This window comes from Hypanus sabinus, chromosome 31, assembly GCF_030144855.1.
Source record: "Hypanus sabinus isolate sHypSab1 chromosome 31, sHypSab1.hap1, whole genome shotgun sequence".
Taxonomy (NCBI): domain Eukaryota; kingdom Metazoa; phylum Chordata; class Chondrichthyes; order Myliobatiformes; family Dasyatidae; genus Hypanus; species Hypanus sabinus.
The window spans coordinates 21,204,435-21,224,426 of NC_082736.1; the positions used below are offsets into that span (position 1 = coordinate 21,204,435).

The 19,992-nt window shown below is 52.9% G+C and overlaps 1 protein-coding gene across 6 annotated transcripts in view; it reads left to right on the plus strand.

The window, feature by feature from the left end:
- Window positions 1-19,992, plus strand: part of LOC132383941 (EH domain-binding protein 1-like) — a 142,707-nt gene that overhangs the window by 77,689 nt on the left and 45,026 nt on the right. For 5 of the 6 annotated variants that reach the window (XM_059955132.1, XM_059955129.1, XM_059955127.1 and 2 more), the window contains exons 6-8: window positions 1,974-2,119; window positions 16,313-16,399; window positions 17,302-17,683. In XM_059955132.1, the coding sequence (XP_059811115.1) occupies window positions 1,974-2,119; window positions 16,313-16,399; window positions 17,302-17,683 (615 nt within the window). The remainder of the gene's footprint in view (window positions 1-1,973; window positions 2,120-16,312; window positions 16,400-17,301; window positions 17,684-19,992) is intronic. The other variant, XM_059955128.1, reaches the window with a different exon arrangement.

Here is a 19,992-nt window from a genome sequence, read left to right on the forward strand (position 1 = left end):
TGAGAAAGGTTGAATAGGTTAGGACTTTATTCCCTGGAGCATAGGAGAATGATGGGTGATTTGATAGAGGTGTATAAAATTATGATGGGTATAGATAGAGTGAATGCAAACAGGCATTTTCCACTGAGGCCAGGGGAGAAAAAAAACAGAGGACATGGGTTAAGGGTGAAGGGGGAAAGTTTAAAGGGAACATTAGGGGAGGCTTCTTCACACAGAGAGTGGTGGGAGTGTGGAAGGAGCTGCCAGATGAAGTGGTGAATGCGGGCTCACTTTTAACATTTAAGAAAAACTTGGACAGGTACATGGATGAGAGGGGTATGGAGGGATATGGGCCAGGTGCAGGTCAGTGGGACTAGGCAGAAAAATGGTTCGGCACAGCCAAGAAGGGCCGAAAGGCCTGTTTCTGTGCTGTAATGTTCTATGGTTCTATAAATGGAGCTTAGCAAGATAGAGGGCTATGCAATAGGGAAATTCTAGGCAGTCTCTAGAGCAGGTTACATGGTCAACACAACATTGTGGGCCGAAGGGCCTGTAATGTGCTGGAGATCTCTGCGTTCTATGAAATCGGAGCAAAGTGCAAAAAATGCTGGAGGAACACCGAAGGGTTGCAGCCCGAGGCCAACACCGTGGGCATATTTAAAGGGAAAATTGATAGTTTCCTGATTATGGCAAGAAGGCAGGTGTATGGGTGTGCTGAGCCAGGATAGAATGGAGAGTGGTGAAACCTGCCCCTACATCTCACGGTCTGCAAAGAAGACGAGGAGAGAACGGAGGAAGGAAGCAGTAGGGAAAAGAGGGTGAAGAAAGGAGATGCAAACAAATGAGCACACTACCAAAACTACCGCAGTAGCATCAAATTCCACTGATGACAGGAACCAGTCAGGAAGCCAGAGTCAAGTAATATGATATTTGCCTCTGGGACCAAAATTTCCAAGAAAAGTTCAGAGGCAACTGTATCTACTGGGAAACTCCCAGTGGATTCTGGTTAATTGCCCCATCGGTTAATCAGGGCAGCTGCTTACTTGAGACAGCTCTTGAAGAACTAATACAAGTGGAGAAAGTTACCGGGATTTCCTTCATTTATTTGGGACAATTTGACACTTAATTGGGACGGGGGGCTGTTGCCAAACAAGTTCTAACCAGTGTCGGTCGCGGGCACTTGTGTGTCCGTTAGACGCTACACCGTGCTTGGAGCGAACTGTTTTTAAGTAGCGCCAGCTGTGCGAAGAGCAGTGATTTTGGTCACTGAGAGAAGCAAGCCGCGTTGCTTGCCACGGTTCCAAGCTGGCAGGCTCGTCGGGAGCGGACGTGGAACGATTTCATGCCGCTGGCAAGATGGAGGCTACGAAGAGTTTGGGCATCGGCAGCCACCTCGAATGAAGATTTGGAGGGTGCAGTCGTCGAAAGGATGAGATGAAGGCAGTCCATCACCTGCACGAGGTGTCTGTGCCGGTTCTGTTCACTTACAGTCAATCAAAAGAACACGGCAGCGTCCACTGAACTAATTCCTACGTCGATAATTATTAGGAACTAATACACGGTTTTATGCACTGTAGTCATATGGCAGGGTTCTAATTTGTCTGCATTTCATATTAGTTCCTCTTTTCTTTTTTGTATGCCTCTTTAACTATTCCCACGATACTTCGGGTAATTGGGTCACCCACGTACTCGGTCCAATATGTACTGGGTACCAATGTGTCCCAATTAACCAGAGTCCACTGTATAAAAATTCAAGGCAGTGCAGAAAACGACAATGAAAATAAGCAAGTCTGGAGCCCCACCCAAAAGGATGCCCCCTGACCTCCTGAGCTCCTCCGCGTGTCACTGCAGTTACCCAGCACCCGCGGAATCTCCCGGGCAGTGGAATCAGTGATTTGCCACACGTCCCGGGCAGGGGGGAAGGGACGGGGTGCCCAGGTCGTCCACTAACTCTGGACTTCCTTCTTCCCCCTCTCCCACCCCGCGCCCCACAGGGACGAGGACATGCAGAGCCTGGCCAGCCTGATGAGCGTGAAGCAGAGTGACATCGGTAACCTGGACGACTTCGCCGGCGACAGCGACGAGGAGGAGGGAGACCGGAGGAGGTCGTGGCAGGAGGACCGGACCAGCAAGGCGAGGGGTGAGTGGGAAGGGCCGGGGGGGGTGGGGGGGTTACCTCACAGCCCAAGGGCCCTGACACGGGCAAACGGACCTCGCCCTCGCTGGGGGATCCAGTGCGGCCTCCCCCGCCTCAGTGAGGCCCGGTGCAGGTTGGGAGTCCGCTTTGCCGAGTGCCTCCGCTTTGTCTGCCTCGAAGGGGGTAGGATCTCCCGGCGGCCGCCCGTTGCAATTCCGACAATTCGGTCCACTGCCGCGACGAGGCTACGCTCCGGGGGGAGGAGCAACGTCTTGTATTCCGTCCGGGAACCCTCCAACCTGATGGCAGGAACATCGATTCCTCAAACTTCCCTCCACCCCCCCCATTTCTTTTGTTTTCCCTCATTCCAAGGGCCCTCGCACACCTCCTCCCCCTCAGCAACTGCCCACCCATTCCTCTGGTTCCCTCCCTTTCCTCCCGCGGCCCACTCTCCTCTCCTATCAGATCCCTTCTTCTTCAAGCCCTTTACCCTTTCCACCAATCACCTCTCAGCTTCTTACTTCACCTCTCGCCCTCCCTGCCTATCACCTGCCACCTTCCTATTCTGGCTTCCTGGAGGAGGGGTCCCGGTCTGAAACGCTGACTGATTATCCCCCCTCCATTGACACCGCCTCACCCTCAGAGTTCCTCCGGCCTTGTGTGTGTGTGGGTTGCCTGCCAGGGGGTGGAGGTTGCAGAGCTATCACGTAATACAAAACAGAAACTGGCCCTTCGGCCCATCTCGTCCCTGCCAATCTGAGCCGGTCCCGTTGGCCTCCTTTTGGCCCTTTCCCGCTAAACCTGGAGGAGCTCAGCAGCCCAGGCAGCGTCGATGGAAAAGAGTGAACCCTTCATCACCAACTGCAGATTGTCTCGTCTCTGCCTGTCCAAATATCTTTTAAATGTTGTCATCGTAGCTGCCTCTACATCTTCCACTGGCATCTTGTCCCCTACAACTCACCATCCTCTGCTTGGAAGAACTTGTCAAACTTTTCAAACCTTTCCCTCTCACCTGTGCACTCCGGTTTTGAATTTCCCTCAAATCTTGCCAAAAGATCGGAGCTTTCCTCTCTCTGGAGCAAAGAAGGCCGAGGGGGAACGTGACAGAGCTGTGCAAAACGACAAGAGACCTGAGTCTTCGGGTACACTTAAAGCGGAGGTTTGTAGGCCCTTCATTAATGGGGAACCATTGGCAGAAGGCAGGAGAGTGGGGTTGAGAGGAATGGTAGGGCAGAGCAGACTCGACGGGCTGAGTGGCCTAATTCTGCGGGTGTGGAAGGAAATCAACAGATGGCGTTTCGGGTCATCGAGACACCTGGACAACATTCAGACCCTTCACCAGTCTGGACTCTGTCTAGACATCTCCATCCTCCACCTAACCGGACCACACCTCCTCTTGCTGCCTCTTGCACGGGCGCCATTCCTTTCTGTCAGTTTCTTCGCCTCCCTCACTTCTGTTCTTGAGGGTGAGGCCTTCCACTCCGCGACATCTGAGATGCCCCCCTCTTTCAGAAAATCAGATTTAGTGTCGCTGGCTTGCCACGAGAAACTTGTTGTTATGCGGCCGCAGAACACTGCAACACGCCACTTGTGCTGGCAGCTCGTTCCCACACCCTCTGAGTAAAGAAGTTCCCCCTCGTCTTCCCCTTCAGCTTCTCCCCTTTCACCCTTAACCCTTGACCTCTGGTTGCAGTCCCACCCAACCTCAGTGGAAAATGCCTGCTTGTATTTACCCTCATAATATTGTATACCTGTATCAAATCTCCTCTCAATCTTCTACATTCCAAGGAATAAAGTCCTAACCTGTTCAATCTTTCCTTATAACTCAGGTCCTCCAGAACCGGCAACACCCTTGTAAATTTTCTCTGTACTCTTTCAACCTTATTTACATCTTTCCTGTAGGTAGGTGACCAAAACTGCACACAATACTCCAAATTAGGCCCCACCAATGTCTTATACAACTTCATCCCATCTCCTGTACCCAATACTTTGATTTATGAAGGCCAATGTGCCTTCTTTACAACCGTTTACCTTTGCTGCCACTTTCAAGAAATTATGTACCTGTATCCCCAGATCCCTCTGTTCTATCACACTCCTCAGTGCCCGACCGTTCAGTGTAAGACCTACCCAGGTTGGTCCTACTGAATTGCAAAACCTCTCACTTGTCTGCATTAAATTCTACCTGCCATTTTCCAGCCCATTGCTCCAGCTGGTCCAGATCCCACTGTGACCTTTAATACTACGCCGTGATCTTGGTGTCATCTGCAAATTTGCTGATCCACTTTACCGCATTATCACCCAGATCGTTGATAAAGATGACAAACAATGGACCCAGTACCGATCCCTGCGGCACTCCACTAGTCCCAGGCCTCCGGTCAGAGAGGGAACCCTCCACTACCATTCTCCGGCTTCTCCCACAAACCCAATGTCTAATCCAATTTACTCCCTCATCTTGGACGCCAAGTGACTGAACCTTCTTGACCAACCTCCCCTGTGGGACCTTGTCAAAGGCCTTGCTAAAGTCCACGTAGACTACATCCACTGCCTTGTCTTCATCGTTTCTTGGTAGTTTCCTCAAAAAATTCTATAAAATTGGTTAGACATGACCTACCACACATGAAGCCATGCTGACTGTCCCGAATCAGTCCATGTACCTCCAAACACTCATGACTCCAGTCCCTTCAAATACCTTCCAGTAACTTTCCCACAACTGATGGTTCCAGGCTTGGCTCACCAGCCTAAATTCTCTGGCTTATTCTTAAAGCTTTTATTAAACAGTGGGACAACATTGGCTACCCTCCAATGCTTTCGGACCTCACCCCTGGTTAAGGATATTTTTTAATACCTCTGCTTGGGCCCCAGCAATTTCTGCATTTGCCTCCCACAGGGTCCAAGGGAACGCCTTGTCAGGCCCTGGGGATTGATCCACCCTGATTTGCCTGGAGACAGCAAATGCCTCCTCCCCTGTAACCTGTACAGGGCCCATGAAAAGTCGATGCTGCTTTGCCTGTGTCCATCTCCTGAGTAAATACAGATGGAAAAAATCCATTTAATATATCTCCCATCTGTTTTGTCCCTTGCAATCCTTTTGCTCTGAACAGATCTGTAGAATCTCTCAGGATTCTCCTTCACCTCGTCTGCTAGAGCAACCCCGTGCCTTCCCTTAGCCCTCCTGATTTCCTTCTTGAGTTCTCTTTCATTGTTTACACTCCTCAAGCACCTCATTTGTTCCTGTCTGCCTATACCCGCTCTGTATCTCTGCCCTTTTCTTAATAGAGCCTCAATATCTCTCCAAAACCTTCCCTCAACCTGTTATCCTTACCTTTTATTCTGACGGGAACCTACAAACTCTGTACTCTCAAAATTTCACTTTTGAAGGCCTCCCATTTTCCAGAAAACAGCCGGTCCCGATCCACACTTGCCAATCCTTTCTGTTAACGGCAAAATTGGCCTGTCTCCGATTTAGAATCTCAACCCGCAGACCGGATCTATCTTTTTGCATAATTGTTGTGAAACCAAAGTCATTGTGGTCACCGGATGCCAAATGTTCCCCGACACAAACTTCAGTCACCTGCCCCGTCCCATTCCCCAATGGTAGATCAAATGTCACCCTCCTCGAGCTGGGGCTTCTGCACACTGATTGCAGAAGCTTTCCTGAACACATTTGACAAACTCCTTCCCATCCCGACCTTCTACAGTAAGAGCGTCCCAGTCGATACGTGGAAAGTTAAAATCACCCACTATCACAACCTTGTACAGTCTGCCATCTCTACAAATTTGCTCCTCTCAATCCCGTGGGCCGTTGAGTGGTCTGTAATATCATCCCGCTAACTTTCTTCTTCCTCAGTTCCACCCCGGTCTGTCCAGACCGAGCAACTGCTGTGAGATTTTCCCTGTTTAGTGCCACCACCTCTCGTCCTTTAATCCCTCCCGCTCCGTCACGTCGAAAACAATGGAACACTGAGCTGCCTGTCCTGCCCCTCTCACCAATGCCCTGGGCTCATCTGCCTTTCCCGCGTTGAAGTCAAGACAGCTCAGAACATTCGCCCCACCGTGCTCGAGCTTCTGATTCAAGACTTTGTACGGAGGCTCACCAACATCTTTCTCCGGAACCGCTCCACTGTCTGTTCCCATCCCCCTGAAACTAGTTTAAACCCCACTCTTCTGCATTAGTGAACCTTCCCACCAGGGTATTCGTCCCCCTCCGGTTCAGGTGCAAACCGTCCCTTCTGTACAGGTCCCACCCCCTCCGGAGGAGAACCCAGCGATCCAGGAATCTGTCACCCTCCTTCCTGCCCCGTCTCCTGAGCCACATGTTGAACAGCTGGCTCTGACCTCGCCAGCACGTGGCACGGGCAGCAATCCTGAGATCCCAACCTCAGAGGCAGCTAACTCCCCGAACCTCGTCACTCGCCCTCCCCCTGTCATCAGTACCACAGCCTCAATTTGGCCACGCTGTTGCTCCTCCAACGTGAGGGTGGCCTCACCTCGGCTCGAGAGGGGGCCGTGGGCCGACACGTCGGGACGGGAATTAAAACGCTGGTGGCGGACCCCCAATTCACCGGCGGGGTCTGGTCGAGGCGGCCCGCGTCGGGTGCACCGGGCGCAGTAGTGGACCTCCCCCCAAGCAGGTGAGGCGTTCCCTCAGCTGGCCGGGGAGGGAGGGGGGCCTGAGTACTGTGCTCAGACCCGCGTCCAAAGCCAAAGCCAAGTCAGCAGCGCCGCGGAGCAGGGAGACAAACATCAACCACACAAGAAAGAACGCGATTGGTTTTATCACTTGCAATACACCTTTCATATACGTGAGGAGTAAAAATCTTTACACCTCTGTCTGAATGTGCTGAGTGCAGTCACAGTAATTTATAATAAATAGGACAGAGAGATACTCATATCACCGGGAGTTCATCAGTCTGGTGGGAGAAGCTGTCCCGGAGCCTGTCGGTCCCGGCTTTTATGCTGCGGTACCGTTTCCCGGATGGGAACAGCTGGAACAGTTTGTGGTTGGGGTGACTCGGGTCCCCAGTGATCCTTCGGGCCCTTTTTACACACCTGTCTCTGTAAATGTCCTGAATAGTGGGAAGTTCCCATCTACAGATACGCTGGGCTGTCCGCACCACTCTCTGCAGAGTCCTGCGATTGAGGGAGGTACAGTTCCCGTACCGGGCAGTGATGCAGCCAGTCAGGATGCCCTCAATCATGCCCCTGCGATTGAGGGAGGTACAGTTCCCGTACCGGGCAGTGATGCGGCCAGTCAGGATGCCCTCAATCATGCCCCTGCGATTGAGGGAGGTACAGTTCCCGTACCGGGCAGTGATACAGTCAGTCAGGATGCTCTCAATCATGCCCCTGTGATTGAGGGAGGTACAGTTCCCGTACAGGGCAGTGATACAGTCAGTCAGGATGCTCTCAATCATGCCCCTGCGATTGAGGGAGGTACAGTTCCCGTACCGGGCAGTGATACAGTCAGTCAGGATGCTCTCAATCATGCCCCTGCGATTGAGGGAGGTACAGTTCCCGTACCGGGCAGTGATACAGCCAGTCAGGATGCTCTCAATCGTGCCCCTGTGATTGAGGGAGGTACAGTTCCCATACCGGGCAGTGATTCAGCCCGTCAGGATGCCCTCAATCATGCCCCTGTGATTGAGGGAGGTACAGTTCCCGTACCGGGCAGTGATACAGCCAGTCAGGATGCTCTCAATCATGCCCCTGCGATTGAGGGAGGTACAGTTCCCATACCGGGCAGTGATGCAGCCAGTCGGGATGCTCTCAATCATGCCCCTGCGATTGAGGGAGGTACAGTTCCCGTACCGGGCAGTGATTCAGCCCGTCAGGATGCCCTCAATCATGCCCCTGTGATTGAGGGAGGTACAGTTCCCGTACCGGGCAGTGATGCGGTCAGTCAGGATGCCCTCAATCATGCCCCTGCGATTGAGGGAGGTACAGTTCCCGTACCGGGCAGTGATGCGGTCAGTCAGGATGCCCTCAATCATGCCCCTGTGGAAAGTCCTGAGGATCTGGGGGCCCCCACACCAAACTTCCTCAACCGCCTGGGGTGAGAGAGGCGCTGGGTAGTGATCGGGGTTGTGCCGGTCGGTTCAAGACCCGGAGGGTTGGGAGAAACACACACACACACCATGTTGCAGGAGCTCAGCAGGCCAGGCAGCATCGATGGAAAAGAGCGGACAGCCAGCGTTTTCGGGACTTGATGCAGGGACTCGCTGTTCCTGAACCTGGTGGTGTGGGACCTGCGAGGAGATGGGGAAGGGGAGGGGGGGTCTTTGCCTCCATGAGAGTTCTGGATTCTGGGAGGCGGCATCTTTTTTTTAGGGCGATTTAAAGATGCCTGTTTTACTTCCGTCCTTGCCGTTGCTCTGCCTGAAAACTCCCTCTGGTTCTGTCGCAGGCTTTAAGTCTCTCTTTAAGCTGGACCGGCGGACAGGTGGGTGAGGACTGGATTTGGCGCTTTGCTTCGGTCCTGTTAACCCGCACTGGGCTGTTTGTTGCAGGTGCCCGGCTCCGGGTGTGGAATGAGATCTGGCCCGTGTGTTTGAAATCGCCGTGTCTTGCTCGCTCCCTCTAGTGCTCTTTGCACGGGCGATAGGTGTGTCCGCTACCTTACCTCCCAGAGTATGGGCTCCCCCGAAACCGTCCCGTTACCTCAATGACCCGAGTATATCCCCACGCATGAAATCTGCCCCATGCTTTAATCCTGCGGATTTTGCAAACTCTGTTGGTAATCCTGCAGTTACAGACAGCTCACATCGTTCAGGTCTCTTGGAGACAGAAGGCTGCTGGGATCTGAGAGGTGTGTGTGAGAGAGACGTGTGGGGACGTGTGGGTGAGTCTGTGTTTTAGGAGGTGTGTGTGGGTGAGTGTGTGTGGATGAGTGTGTTTTGGGAGGTGTGTGTGTGTGTGGATGAGTGTGTTTTAGGAGGTGTGTGTGTGTGTTTGGGAAGTGTGTGTGGGTGAGTGTGTTTTGGGAGGTGTATGTGTGTGTGGGTGAGTCTGTGTTTTAGGAGGTGTGTGTGTTTGGGAAGTGTGTGTGGATGAGTGTGTTTTAGGAGGTGTGTGTGTGGATGAATCTGTGTTTCAGGAGGTGTGTGTGTGTGGGTGAGTCTGTGTTTTAGGAGGTGTGTGTGGGTGAATGTGTTTTGGGAGGTGTATGTGTGTGTGGGTGAGTCTGTGTTTTGGGAGGTGTGTGTGGGTGAGTGTGTTTTGGGGGGTGTATGTGTGTGTGGGTGAGTGTGTTTTAGGAGGTGTGTGTGTGGATGAATCTGTGTTTTGGGAGGTGTGTGTGGGTGAGTGTGTTTGCGAAGTGTGTGTGTATTTTGGAGGTGGATGCTTGTGTGAGAGTTTGTGTGTCTGTGTGTGTATGGGGATGTGGATGTGTGTGAGAGAGAGAGAGACTATGTGCGTATTAGGAGGTGTGTGTGTGTCTATGTGTATTGGGAGATGTGGATTTGTGTGTGTCTGCTGTCTGTGTGGAGTTTGCACATTCTCCCTGTGACCCTGTGGGATTTCCAGTTCCTTCTCACATCCCAATGGCAGGCAGTGTCGGTGGACTAAACTGCCCGCTGTAAATTGCCCTCCTAAATTTGGGTGAGGGTAGGAACTGGGGGGAGGGCAATTGACAGGAATTTGCAGAGGGTGGAATTCAGGCAATATCGGAGGGTGGGATAGTATTCCAAGAGTCAACATAGATGAGCTGAATGGTCTCTATCTCCGCCCTTGAGTCAGGACTTGCACACGTATGTGGTAGGGCCCTGGGAAGACGGGGAATATGGAGAGGGCAGCTACATGTTTCCTTGAAAATGGAGCCACACGTAGACAGGACGCTGTAAAAAGCATCCGGCATGCTGGCCTTCATCCCCTCCTGGGCACGGAGTCCAAACGTTGGGGCGGGATGTTACCCTGGTGCTGGTGAGACAACAGGGTGCTGAGCACAGTACTGGTTACCACTCCGTTAAACCAGAGAGAAGGATTCCTGGGGACTTTGGCAGGTCTGGAAGGCCTGCGTTGTGGGGAGTGGTTGGATGGGCTGGCACTGTTATCCCCTGGGGTGAGGGAGGTGGAATGGTGACCTATTAAAGTCACGATGTAGAGGTGGACAGACTTATGAATGTGCAGAGAATGGGGGTGGGGGGGCTTTTCCTGTGGTGGGTGAGTCTAGGACCGGAGGACACAGATAGAGTGGATGTGGAGAGTATGTTTCCTGTAGTGGGGGAGTCTAGGACCAGAGGACACAGATAGAGTGGATGTGGAGAGGATGTTTCCTATAGTGGGGGAGTCTTGGACCAGAGGACACAGATAGAGTGGATATGGAGAGGATGTTTCCTACAGTGGGGGAATCTAGGACCAGAGGAAACAGATAGAGTAGATGTGGAGAGGATGTTTCCTATCGTGGGGGAGTCTGGGACCAGAGGACACAGATAGAGTGGACGTGGAGAGGATGTTTCCTATAGTGGGGAAGTCTAGGACCAGAGGACACAGATAGATTGGATGCGGAGAGGATGTTTCCTGTCGTGGGGGGAGTCTAGGACCAGAGGACACAGATAGAGTGGATGCGGAGAGGGTGTTTCCTATAGTGGGGGAGTCTAGGACCAGAGGGCACAGATAGAGTGGATGTGGAGAGGATGTTTCATATAGTGGGGGAGTCTAGGACCAGAGGACACAGACAGAGTGGATGTGGAGAGGATGTTCCCTATAGTGGGTAAGTCTAGGACCAGAGGACACAGATAGAGTGGATGTGGAGAGGATGTTTCCTATAGTGGGGGAGTGTAGGACCAGAGGACACAGATAGAGTGGACGTGGAGAGGATGTTTCCTATAGTGGGGAAGTCTAGGACCAGAGGACACAGATAGATTGGATGCGGAGAGGATGTTTCCTGTCGTGGGGGAATCTAGGACCAGAGGACACAGATAGAGTGGATGTGGAGAGGATGTTTCCTGTAGTGGGGAAGTCTAGGACCAGAGGACACAGACAGAGTGGATGTGGAGAGGATGTTCCCTATAGTGGGTAAGTCTAGGACCAGAGGACACAGATAGATTGGATGTGGAGAGGATGTTGCCTGTCGTGGGGGAGTCTAGGACCAGACGGCACAGATAGAGTGGATGTGGAGAGGATGTTTCCTGTAGTGGGGGAGTCTGGGACCAGAGGGCACAGATAGAGTGGATGTGGAGAGGATGTTTCCTGTAGTGAGGGAGTCTGGGACCAGAGGACACAGTTAGAGTGGATGTGGAGAGGATGTTTCCTATGGTGGGGGAGTCTAGGACCAGAGGATACCGATAGAGTGGATGTGGAGAGGATGTTTCCTATGGTGGGGGAGTCTGGGACCAGAGGACACTGATAGAGTGGATGTGGAGAGGATGTTTCCTGTCGTGGGGGGAGTCTAGGACCAGAGGACACAGATAGAGTGGATGCGGAGAGGGTGTTTCCTATAGTGGGGGAGTCTAGGACCAGAGGGCACAGATAGAGTGGATGTGGAGAGGATGTTCCCTTTAGTGGGGAAGTCTAGGACCAGAGGACACAGACAGAGTGGATGTGGAGAGGATGTTTCCTATAGTGGGGAAGTCTAGGACCAGAGGGCACAGATAGAGTGGATGTGGAGAGGATGTTTCCTATAGTGGGGGAGTCTAGGACCAGAGGACACAGCCTCAGAATAGAGGGGCGTCCTTTTAGAGCAGAGATGAGGAGGAATTTCTTTAGCTGGGGGCGGTGAATCTGTGTGGAATTTGTTACCACAGGTGGCTGTGGAGGCTGAGTCATTGGGAATATTTAAGGCAGAGATGGATAGATTCTTGATCGGTCAGGGCGTGATGGGATACGGGGAGAAGGCAGGAGATTGGGGGCTGAGAGGGAAATGGATCAGCCGTGGTGAAATCACAGAGCAGACTAGATGGGTCAAATGGCCTAATTCTGCTCCTATGTCTTATCCCACATACAAGGAGAATGGATTAGGAGTCATTATCTGAACTAGGTTGACATCATGGTCCGAAAGGCTTCTTCCTACCCCCGACTAGGGGTAGGGGGTGATCTTGTTGAAACCTCTTGGATTCTGAAAGGCCTGGACAGAGTGGCCAAGTACAAGATGACGAGAGACATTGACCGTGTGGATAGTCGAGGCTTTTTCCCGGGGCTGAAATGGATGCCACAAGAGAGCACAGGTTTAAGGTGCTGGGGAGTAGGTACAGAGGAGATGTCAGGGGTAAGTTTTTTACCCAGAGAGTGGTCAGTGCGTGGGATGGGCTGCCGGTGACGGTGGTGGAGGCAGATACGATAGGGTCTTTCAGGGACTCCTGGACAGGTACACGGAGCTTAGAGAATTAGAGGGCTATGGGCAAGCCTAGTAATTTCTAAAGTAAGTACGTGTTCAGCCCAGCATTGTGGGCCAAAGGGCCTGTACTGTGCTGTAGATTTTCTCTGTTTTTATGAATACAGAATGTTTCTGTCAGAAGGAGAGTCCAGAATGCGAGGGCACAGCCTCAGGATAGAGGGACGTCCATTGAGAACAGAGATGAGGAGGAATTCTTCAGCCGCAGGGTGGAGAATCTGTGTGGAATTCGCTGCCACGGGCGGCTGTGGAGGCCAAATCTTTGGGTGTATTTATGGCAGACGTTCTTGATCAGGAAGGGCTTCAAAGGTTGTGGGGGGGGGGGGGAGGCAGAAAAAAATGCGACTGAATGGGAAAGCAATCAAATGACGGGGCAGACTCGATGGGCTGAATGGCCGGATTCCGCTCCAATATCATAACATCTGATGGGACTGTCCTATCCTATATTCTGAGAGGAACATAGAAGAATAAAACCCCGGTTCCAGGCAGGCACGAATTCTGTCAAAAACCAGTCCTGACAGGACATCCTTTATGTTTTTCCCGTGTCCGTGCGCCCTCGTTTGCCTGTTGTTGAGCAATTGACCAGGGTGAGAGGGGAGGGGCGGGTCGCAGTCTGGACCGTGCATGCTGATTGGTTGTTTGCGACTAGGTCTGCTTTCCTATTGGTCAGCCCTCTCCTCAGAGCTGCCTCTTGGTGTTGGGACTGGGGGGCTTGGCCGTTGTCACTAACCATTTCTACGAAGGACAATCAGCCCTACAAAAATATAAAGAAAAGATTTTTTTTGCTCATTTTCTCCCTCAATGTCATTTTCCGTTCCGTCTCCCAAATCCCTCGAGGGCTCCGAGAGCGGGTGTGAGGACAGTCAGCACAGAAACAGGCCCTTTGGCCCATCTCATCGATACTGGCCGATGTGTCCGTCCAATCAAGTCCCACCTGCCTACATTTCCCCCAAAAACCTTTCCGGTCTACGTACCCGCCTGAGTTGAGAGGATGTTTTCCATCTGTGTTGGAACTTTAGAGCGGGTACAATTAAAGAAGTTTTAGCTTTAAAAAAAAGGAAAGGTCCCAAAAGAGGGAAAAAGGATCCAAAGATGAAGAAAGGAGACTATAGCACAAAATGCTGGGGGGGCTCAGCCGGGCGGGCAGCATCGCTGGAGATGAACAAACAATCGATGTGTGTGCAGTTTTGGTCTCCAAATTTGAGGAAGGACATTCTTACTATTGAGGGAGTGCAGCCTAGGTTCACAAGGTTAATTCCCGGAATGGCTGGACTGTCATATGTTGAAAGATTGGAGCGACTGGGCTTGTATACACTGGAATTTAGAAGGATGAGAGGGGATCTGATTGAAACATATAAGATTATTAAGGGATTGGACACGCTAGAGGCAGGAAAAATGATCCCGATGTTGGGGGGAGTCCAAAACCAGAGGCCACAGTTTAAGAATAAGGGGTAGGCCATTTAGAACGGAGTTGAGGAAAAACTTTTTCACCCAGAGAGTTGTGGATCTGTGGAATGCTCTGCCTCAGAAGGCAGTGGAGGCCAATTCTCTGGATGTTTTTAAGAAAGTTAGATAGAGCTCTAAAGCTAGCGGAGTCAAGGAATATGGGGAGAGGGCAGGATCGGGATCCTGACTGGATGATCAGCCATGATCATAGTGAATGGCGGTGCAGGCTCGAAGGGCAGAATGGCCTACTCCTGCACCTATTGTCTATTGATGTTTCGGGCCGGGACCCTTCTTCGGGACTGAGAAGGAAGGGGGAAGATGCCAGAATAAAAAGGCGGGGGGGGGGTGAGTGAGAGGAGGCCGGCTGGAAGGTGACGGGTGAAGCCAGGTGGGTGGGAAAGGACAAGGGCTGGAGAGGGAGGAATCTGAGAGGTGAGGAGAGGAGAGTGGAGTGTAAGAGAAAGGTTAGGAGGGAAGCCAAGGGGAAGGGAGGGATAGTCAGGTGAGAAGGGGTAAAAGGCCAGAGAGAGGAATAGGGGAAGGGGAGGGGGGGAAAGAAAGAGAGAAAGGAAGGAGAAAGCAATGCTCACGCCATCAGGTAGGAGGCAACTCAGACGGAGTATGAGGTGCTGCCCCTCCACCGCGAAGGGGGCCTCATTGGCCCGCTTGCCAAGTTAGGTGCCGGGAGGGACGAACGGCCGAGGGCATCGAGACGGCGTGTTTCGAGGCAGGGTCCCTTTGGAGAAGGCGGAGGTTGCGGAGTCACGGGGCGGCGGGGAAGGGGAACTCCGGGGCCAGTAAAGCTGTTTTCTGGAGGGAAAGAGAGATGGGGGGGGGGCTAGCTGGGGAATTAATGGGCAGTTCTGCTGAGCCTCCGAGTACAGGGACGCCCCTTTAGAAATGAGATGAGGAGTTTTGAGCACCGTAACTTGTCAAGTTTAAAATGTTGCCGTCGCGTCCCGTCTCCGGCCACTCGTTCCACGCACCCGCCACCCTCTGCGAGAACTGGATGCCCCTTGGGGTTTGTTTTTTAAAAAGTCTTTCCCCCTCTCATGTCCTCTGCAAGCCGTAGAGAAAATACCGGGAGTGGAACAGTTGCCAGTTGGTGATTGTCACACGTACCGAGATACGATTTTGCACAGTTCACGCAAAGAACAAGATAAAGCAGTAACGGTGCAGAATAAAGTACAACAGCCGCAGAGAAAGTGGAGGGGGGGGGGGGGACACAGGAAAACAGCAAAGCGCAAGGTCACAACTTAACTGCTTTTTAACATCACTGGGCAACAGGGGTTTTCACAAGTGCTGCTTCGTCAGAAAGTCCTTTTTCTGAAGCTGAACCCGAATCTAATTTCAGACCACTCGTATCACGTAGGAATTTGGAGAGACAAGAAATGAATGTTTATTGAATATAATGTGTTTAACTGCTGACGCTTTGCAACTGTCCAACTCAGCTGAGGATGTTCTGTTGGTGATGTCCCGTGTCTGAGGCTTCTCGCTTAAGTGTCCGACAATAATCAGCCAGCACTGATGGATTCCAGTTGCTCAAAATTGTTTCTCCGTGACCACAATGTTCCGGGGAAACCTTTCACCGTGCTCGTCACAGACAACGCCAGGATTTGCAGGGAAGAAGTCTAAATGGGAATGCAGAAAGTGGATCTTTAGTGCCATGTTGCAATTCGTGGTTTTGTGTGCTTGAAGCATGGTGTCAGCCAGCTGCATGTAGTTCGGTGCTCTGTCGTTGCCAAGAAAATTTTCAGCAACATTCTTGAATGCCTTCCAAACCGATTTTCTCCGGTCCCACGAGAAGTTCTTCAAATTGCCTGACGTTGACAGCCTGTTTGATTTATGGACCAACATAAATGCCTTCCTTCATCTTGGCATCAGTTACTCTGACTTGAATTATGAATGGAAATAACAAATATTTTTTTAAATGGTGCATGATGAGGAAATTTGATGGTGACTTTCATGATCAGCAGCCCAAAGTCCATAAGGTGCACCCAAAAGTATTCTGGAAGCAAAACACTTGTTGTGCGGTGTTACTAACATAATTGGGTGAGCACAACTTTGTGCAAAGAAGACCCTGTTCCTGTGCAGCGCTCATCTATCATTTATGTCCCAAGTCACATTTTCTCTTGTGCTTCATCCCCTTGCCCAGCGATCTTTTCACTTCCACCTACTTCCCCTTCGCACCCGAGATGTAATAGGTTTAGGCAGGGCTATCAGTAAACTGAACCCACAGGCAACATGGAGGCCAAGATAACCCAGTGTGCATTGCAGTAGAGAAAGCCCTCTATTAAACCCCCCCTCTCTCTCTCTCGCTCCACACACACACACCCTTCCCTGCCGATTGTGTTGAATGTGGATAGGAAGCAGATGCCCCCTGACCTTGGCCCACAATACTGTCCTTGCTCTACCCACAGACACCAACGAGCCCCTCGGAGTTCTGGAGGAGGAAGAGGATCGTCTCGGGACTGGGCTTCAGCAAGTGCTGACCAGGGGTCAGTCAGGTGAGTCCTGAGCCCTACCCCACCTCCTGAAGTCGATCTGAGAGGGGTTGGGAATAGGATAGAACTGGGACAGTGTGGCGGGAGCTTCACTCTGTGTCTGACCCCGGGAGTGTGTGATGGGACGGTGTGGAGGGAGCTTCACTCTGTGTCTGACCTCGGGAGTATGTGATGGGACAGTGTGGAGGGAGATTCACTCTGTGTCTGACCCCGGGAGTGTGTGATGGGACGGTGTGGAGGGAGATTCACTCTGTGTCTGACCCCGGGAGTGTGTGATGGGACGGTGTGGAGGGAGCTTCACTCTGTGTCTGACCCCAGGAGTGTGTGATGGGACGGTGTGGAGGGAGCTTCACTCTGTGTCTGACCCCAGGAGTGTGTGATGGGACGATGTGGAGGGAGCTTCGCTCTGTCTCTGACCCCGGGAGTGTGTGATGGGACAGTGTGGAGGGAGATTCACTCTGTGTCTGACCCCGGGAGTGTGTGAGGGGACGGTGTGGAGGGAGCTTCACTCTGTGTCTGACCCCAGGAGAGTGTGATGGGACGGTGTGGAGGGAGATTCACTCTGTGTCTGACCCCGGGAGTGTGTGATGGGACGGTGTGGAGGGAGATTCACTCTGTGTCTAACCCCGGGAGTGTGTGATGGGACGGTGTGGAGGGAGATTCACTCTGTGTCTGACCCCGCGAGTGTGTGATGGGACGGTGTGGAGGGAGCTTCACTCTGTGTCTGACCCCAGGAGTGTGTGATGGGACGGTGTGGAGGGAGATTCACTCTGTGTCTGACCCCAGGAGTGTGTGATGGGACGGTGTGGAGGGAGATTCACTCTGTGTCTGACCCCGGGAGTGTGTGATGGGACGGTGTGGAGGGAGATTCACTCTGTGTCTGAATCAAGTCCATTCTCCCTCAGCAGCAGCTGCCAGCCCGGATGAAGGGAGGGAGACCTGGTACAGACTGACCACGGGCCCTTCCCTCCCACCCTGCCCCGTCACTTATTTAAACCCCTTCATGCGGAGTGACGAGCCGCCTGCCCCGCCGGTGGCAAACCACAGCCCCCAGAAGGAGCACCCGTCCCCGAGCCCCACGGGAGCGAGTTTGGCCGCCTCGACCCGGCCCCCAGCGGCTGATGAAGAGCCCGGCGAGCAGGGGTCACTCCCTGACCGGCAGCAACCCACCGCCAGCGCTGCCAGACCCACCAACCCCTTCGAGGACACCCCGCCCGGTGACCGGGACCTGGACGTCACCCCCAAACCTGCTGCCAGGCGACCCGCCGACGGAGCGAAGCAGGACGGGTAAGTGTGGCAGGGAAGGGGTTACCATGTGACCAGAACACCCGCCTGATTGGTCAGTGCTCGTCCAACCAGGTAGTGCCCGGCCAGCCACGCAGGTTCGAAACCCAACAGGGGCAGAAGCAAATCTGTGGCGGAACTCAGTGACCGCGGGTCGATTCATTGTCAGAATCGTTAATTCCCTTGGGTGGGGCAATCCTGTCCTCTTGAAGCCATTTGTAGGACCCCCCTCGCACCAACATTGCTGGCTGAAGACCGTGATCTCTAAAGAGAAGAGAGTCCCTTTGGTCCATCGAAGCTGTACTAGTTCACCATGAAACCAATCCCGTCCCACCGACACTTCCAGCTGCCTCACCTTGGGCATTCCCTCTTCGCACCCCCGCCCCACGTCGGGCAGAAGACACCGCACCCTGAAATCACGTACCGCCAGGCTCAAGGACAGCTTCTACCCCGGAGTTACGGGACACTTGTACGGGCCTCTTGGAGGGGCAAGACAATGCCTTCACCTCTCGGTCTACCCGTGGCGCTTTCTCTGCCACTCTCTGTTCCAAAGAGAAGCTGCCGCAGGCATGTTTGCAGACATGCCGCCGGACGGTCCCGGCCCGAAATGCCGACTCACTCTTTTCCGTCGTTGCTGCCCGGTCCACGTACAGAAACCCTTATCCCTGCCGTTTCAGAATCGGGGTTAATGTCCGCAGCACGATGCGTTACATGATTTAGAGGAAAAAAGCCTAATTAGAGTAGAATATGTATATTAAATAAAGTTAAAATAAGTAGTGGAAAAAGAAACAGAAATTTTAATAAGTAGTGAAGTCGACTTATTGGGGAGGGAGATCCAAGATTTAGTCCCATTGACAGTGATGGATTTCCAAGTTGGGACGGTGTGTGACCTGGAGAGCTGATTGAGGACTTCAGGAAGGGTCGGGCGAGGGAACACGCACCAATCCTCACGGAGGGATCAGAAGTGGAGAGGGTGAGCCATTTCAGGCTCCTGGGTGTCCAGATCTGTGAGGACCGAACCTGGTCCCGACGTGACGATGCAGCTGTTCAGAAGGTTATATTTCATGAGGAGTCTTGAGATTTGGTTTGTCACTGAAGACTTCCGTCAATGTACTGTGGAGAGCATTCTGACAGGCTGCGTCGCCGTCTGGTATGGCGTGGAGGGATTGGGCTATTGGAAAGGATCTGCAGAGAGTTGTAAACTCAGTCAGCTCCATCACGGGCACCAGCCTCCGGTATCCAGGACATCTTCAGGGAGCGGTGCCTCTAAAAGGCGGCATCCATCAATAAATACCCCCATCATCCACCGCCTTCTCAAGGGGCATTTCGGGATGGGCGTACCCCCCGGCATTCGAAGCTGAACTTTGATGAAGTGCACAGTCTTTATCTGGTAGTCAGTCCACACCCAACAAGTCCTCCCTTTGCCAGTTTCCAATCCAGCAAAACTTTCCACCAAATCTTTTTGCTGAGCGGGCAACGTCAGCAGAAACTCTTCACTTCGTGCCTCCCGTTGCACAACTAGGTTTTAGTTTTCGGGCCGATCTCTCCCCACCCCTCCTACTCACGTGACTGCCGGACACTTTTGGCTTCCCCTTTTCTGCTTGCTAGCTTTCACTTTGCCTCACACTTCCCTTTCGAGTTCCTCTCTCAGCTTCCTGCAGCCAGCACCGCTCTAACTGGACGGCCCTGCTGTCAGCTGCTCCCCCCGCTCGGAGACCCACCCCAGTCCCATCCACCCTTCCCACCTCTCCTATTTGGTTCCTTGCTCTGTCTTGTCCCCCTGTCAGATCCTACCACCTCCCAGCCTCAGTCACTACCCCACTCACCCCTCCTCACCCAAATCCACCCATCCCCTCCCAGCCTCTGTCACTAACCCCACTCACCCCTCCTCCATCTGTCTCTCACCCCTCCTCACCCAGATCCACCCATCACATCCCAGCCTCTACCCCACTCACCCCTCCTCACCCAAATCCACCCATCCCCTCCCAGCCTCTGTCACTAACCCCACTCACCCCTCCTCCATCTGTCTCTCACCCCTCCTCACCCAGATCCACCCATCACATCCCAGCCTCTGTCACTACCCCACTCACCCCTCCTCACCCAAATCCACCCATCCCCTCCCAGCCTCTGTCACTAACCCCACTCTCCTCCATCTGCCTCTCACCCCTCCTCACCCAGATCCACCCATCGCACCCCAGCCTCAGTCACTACCCCACTCTCCCCTCCTCACCCAAATCCACCCATCCCCTCCCAGCCTCTGTCACTAACCCCACTCACCCGATTCACCCATCACCTCCCAGCCTCGGTCACTA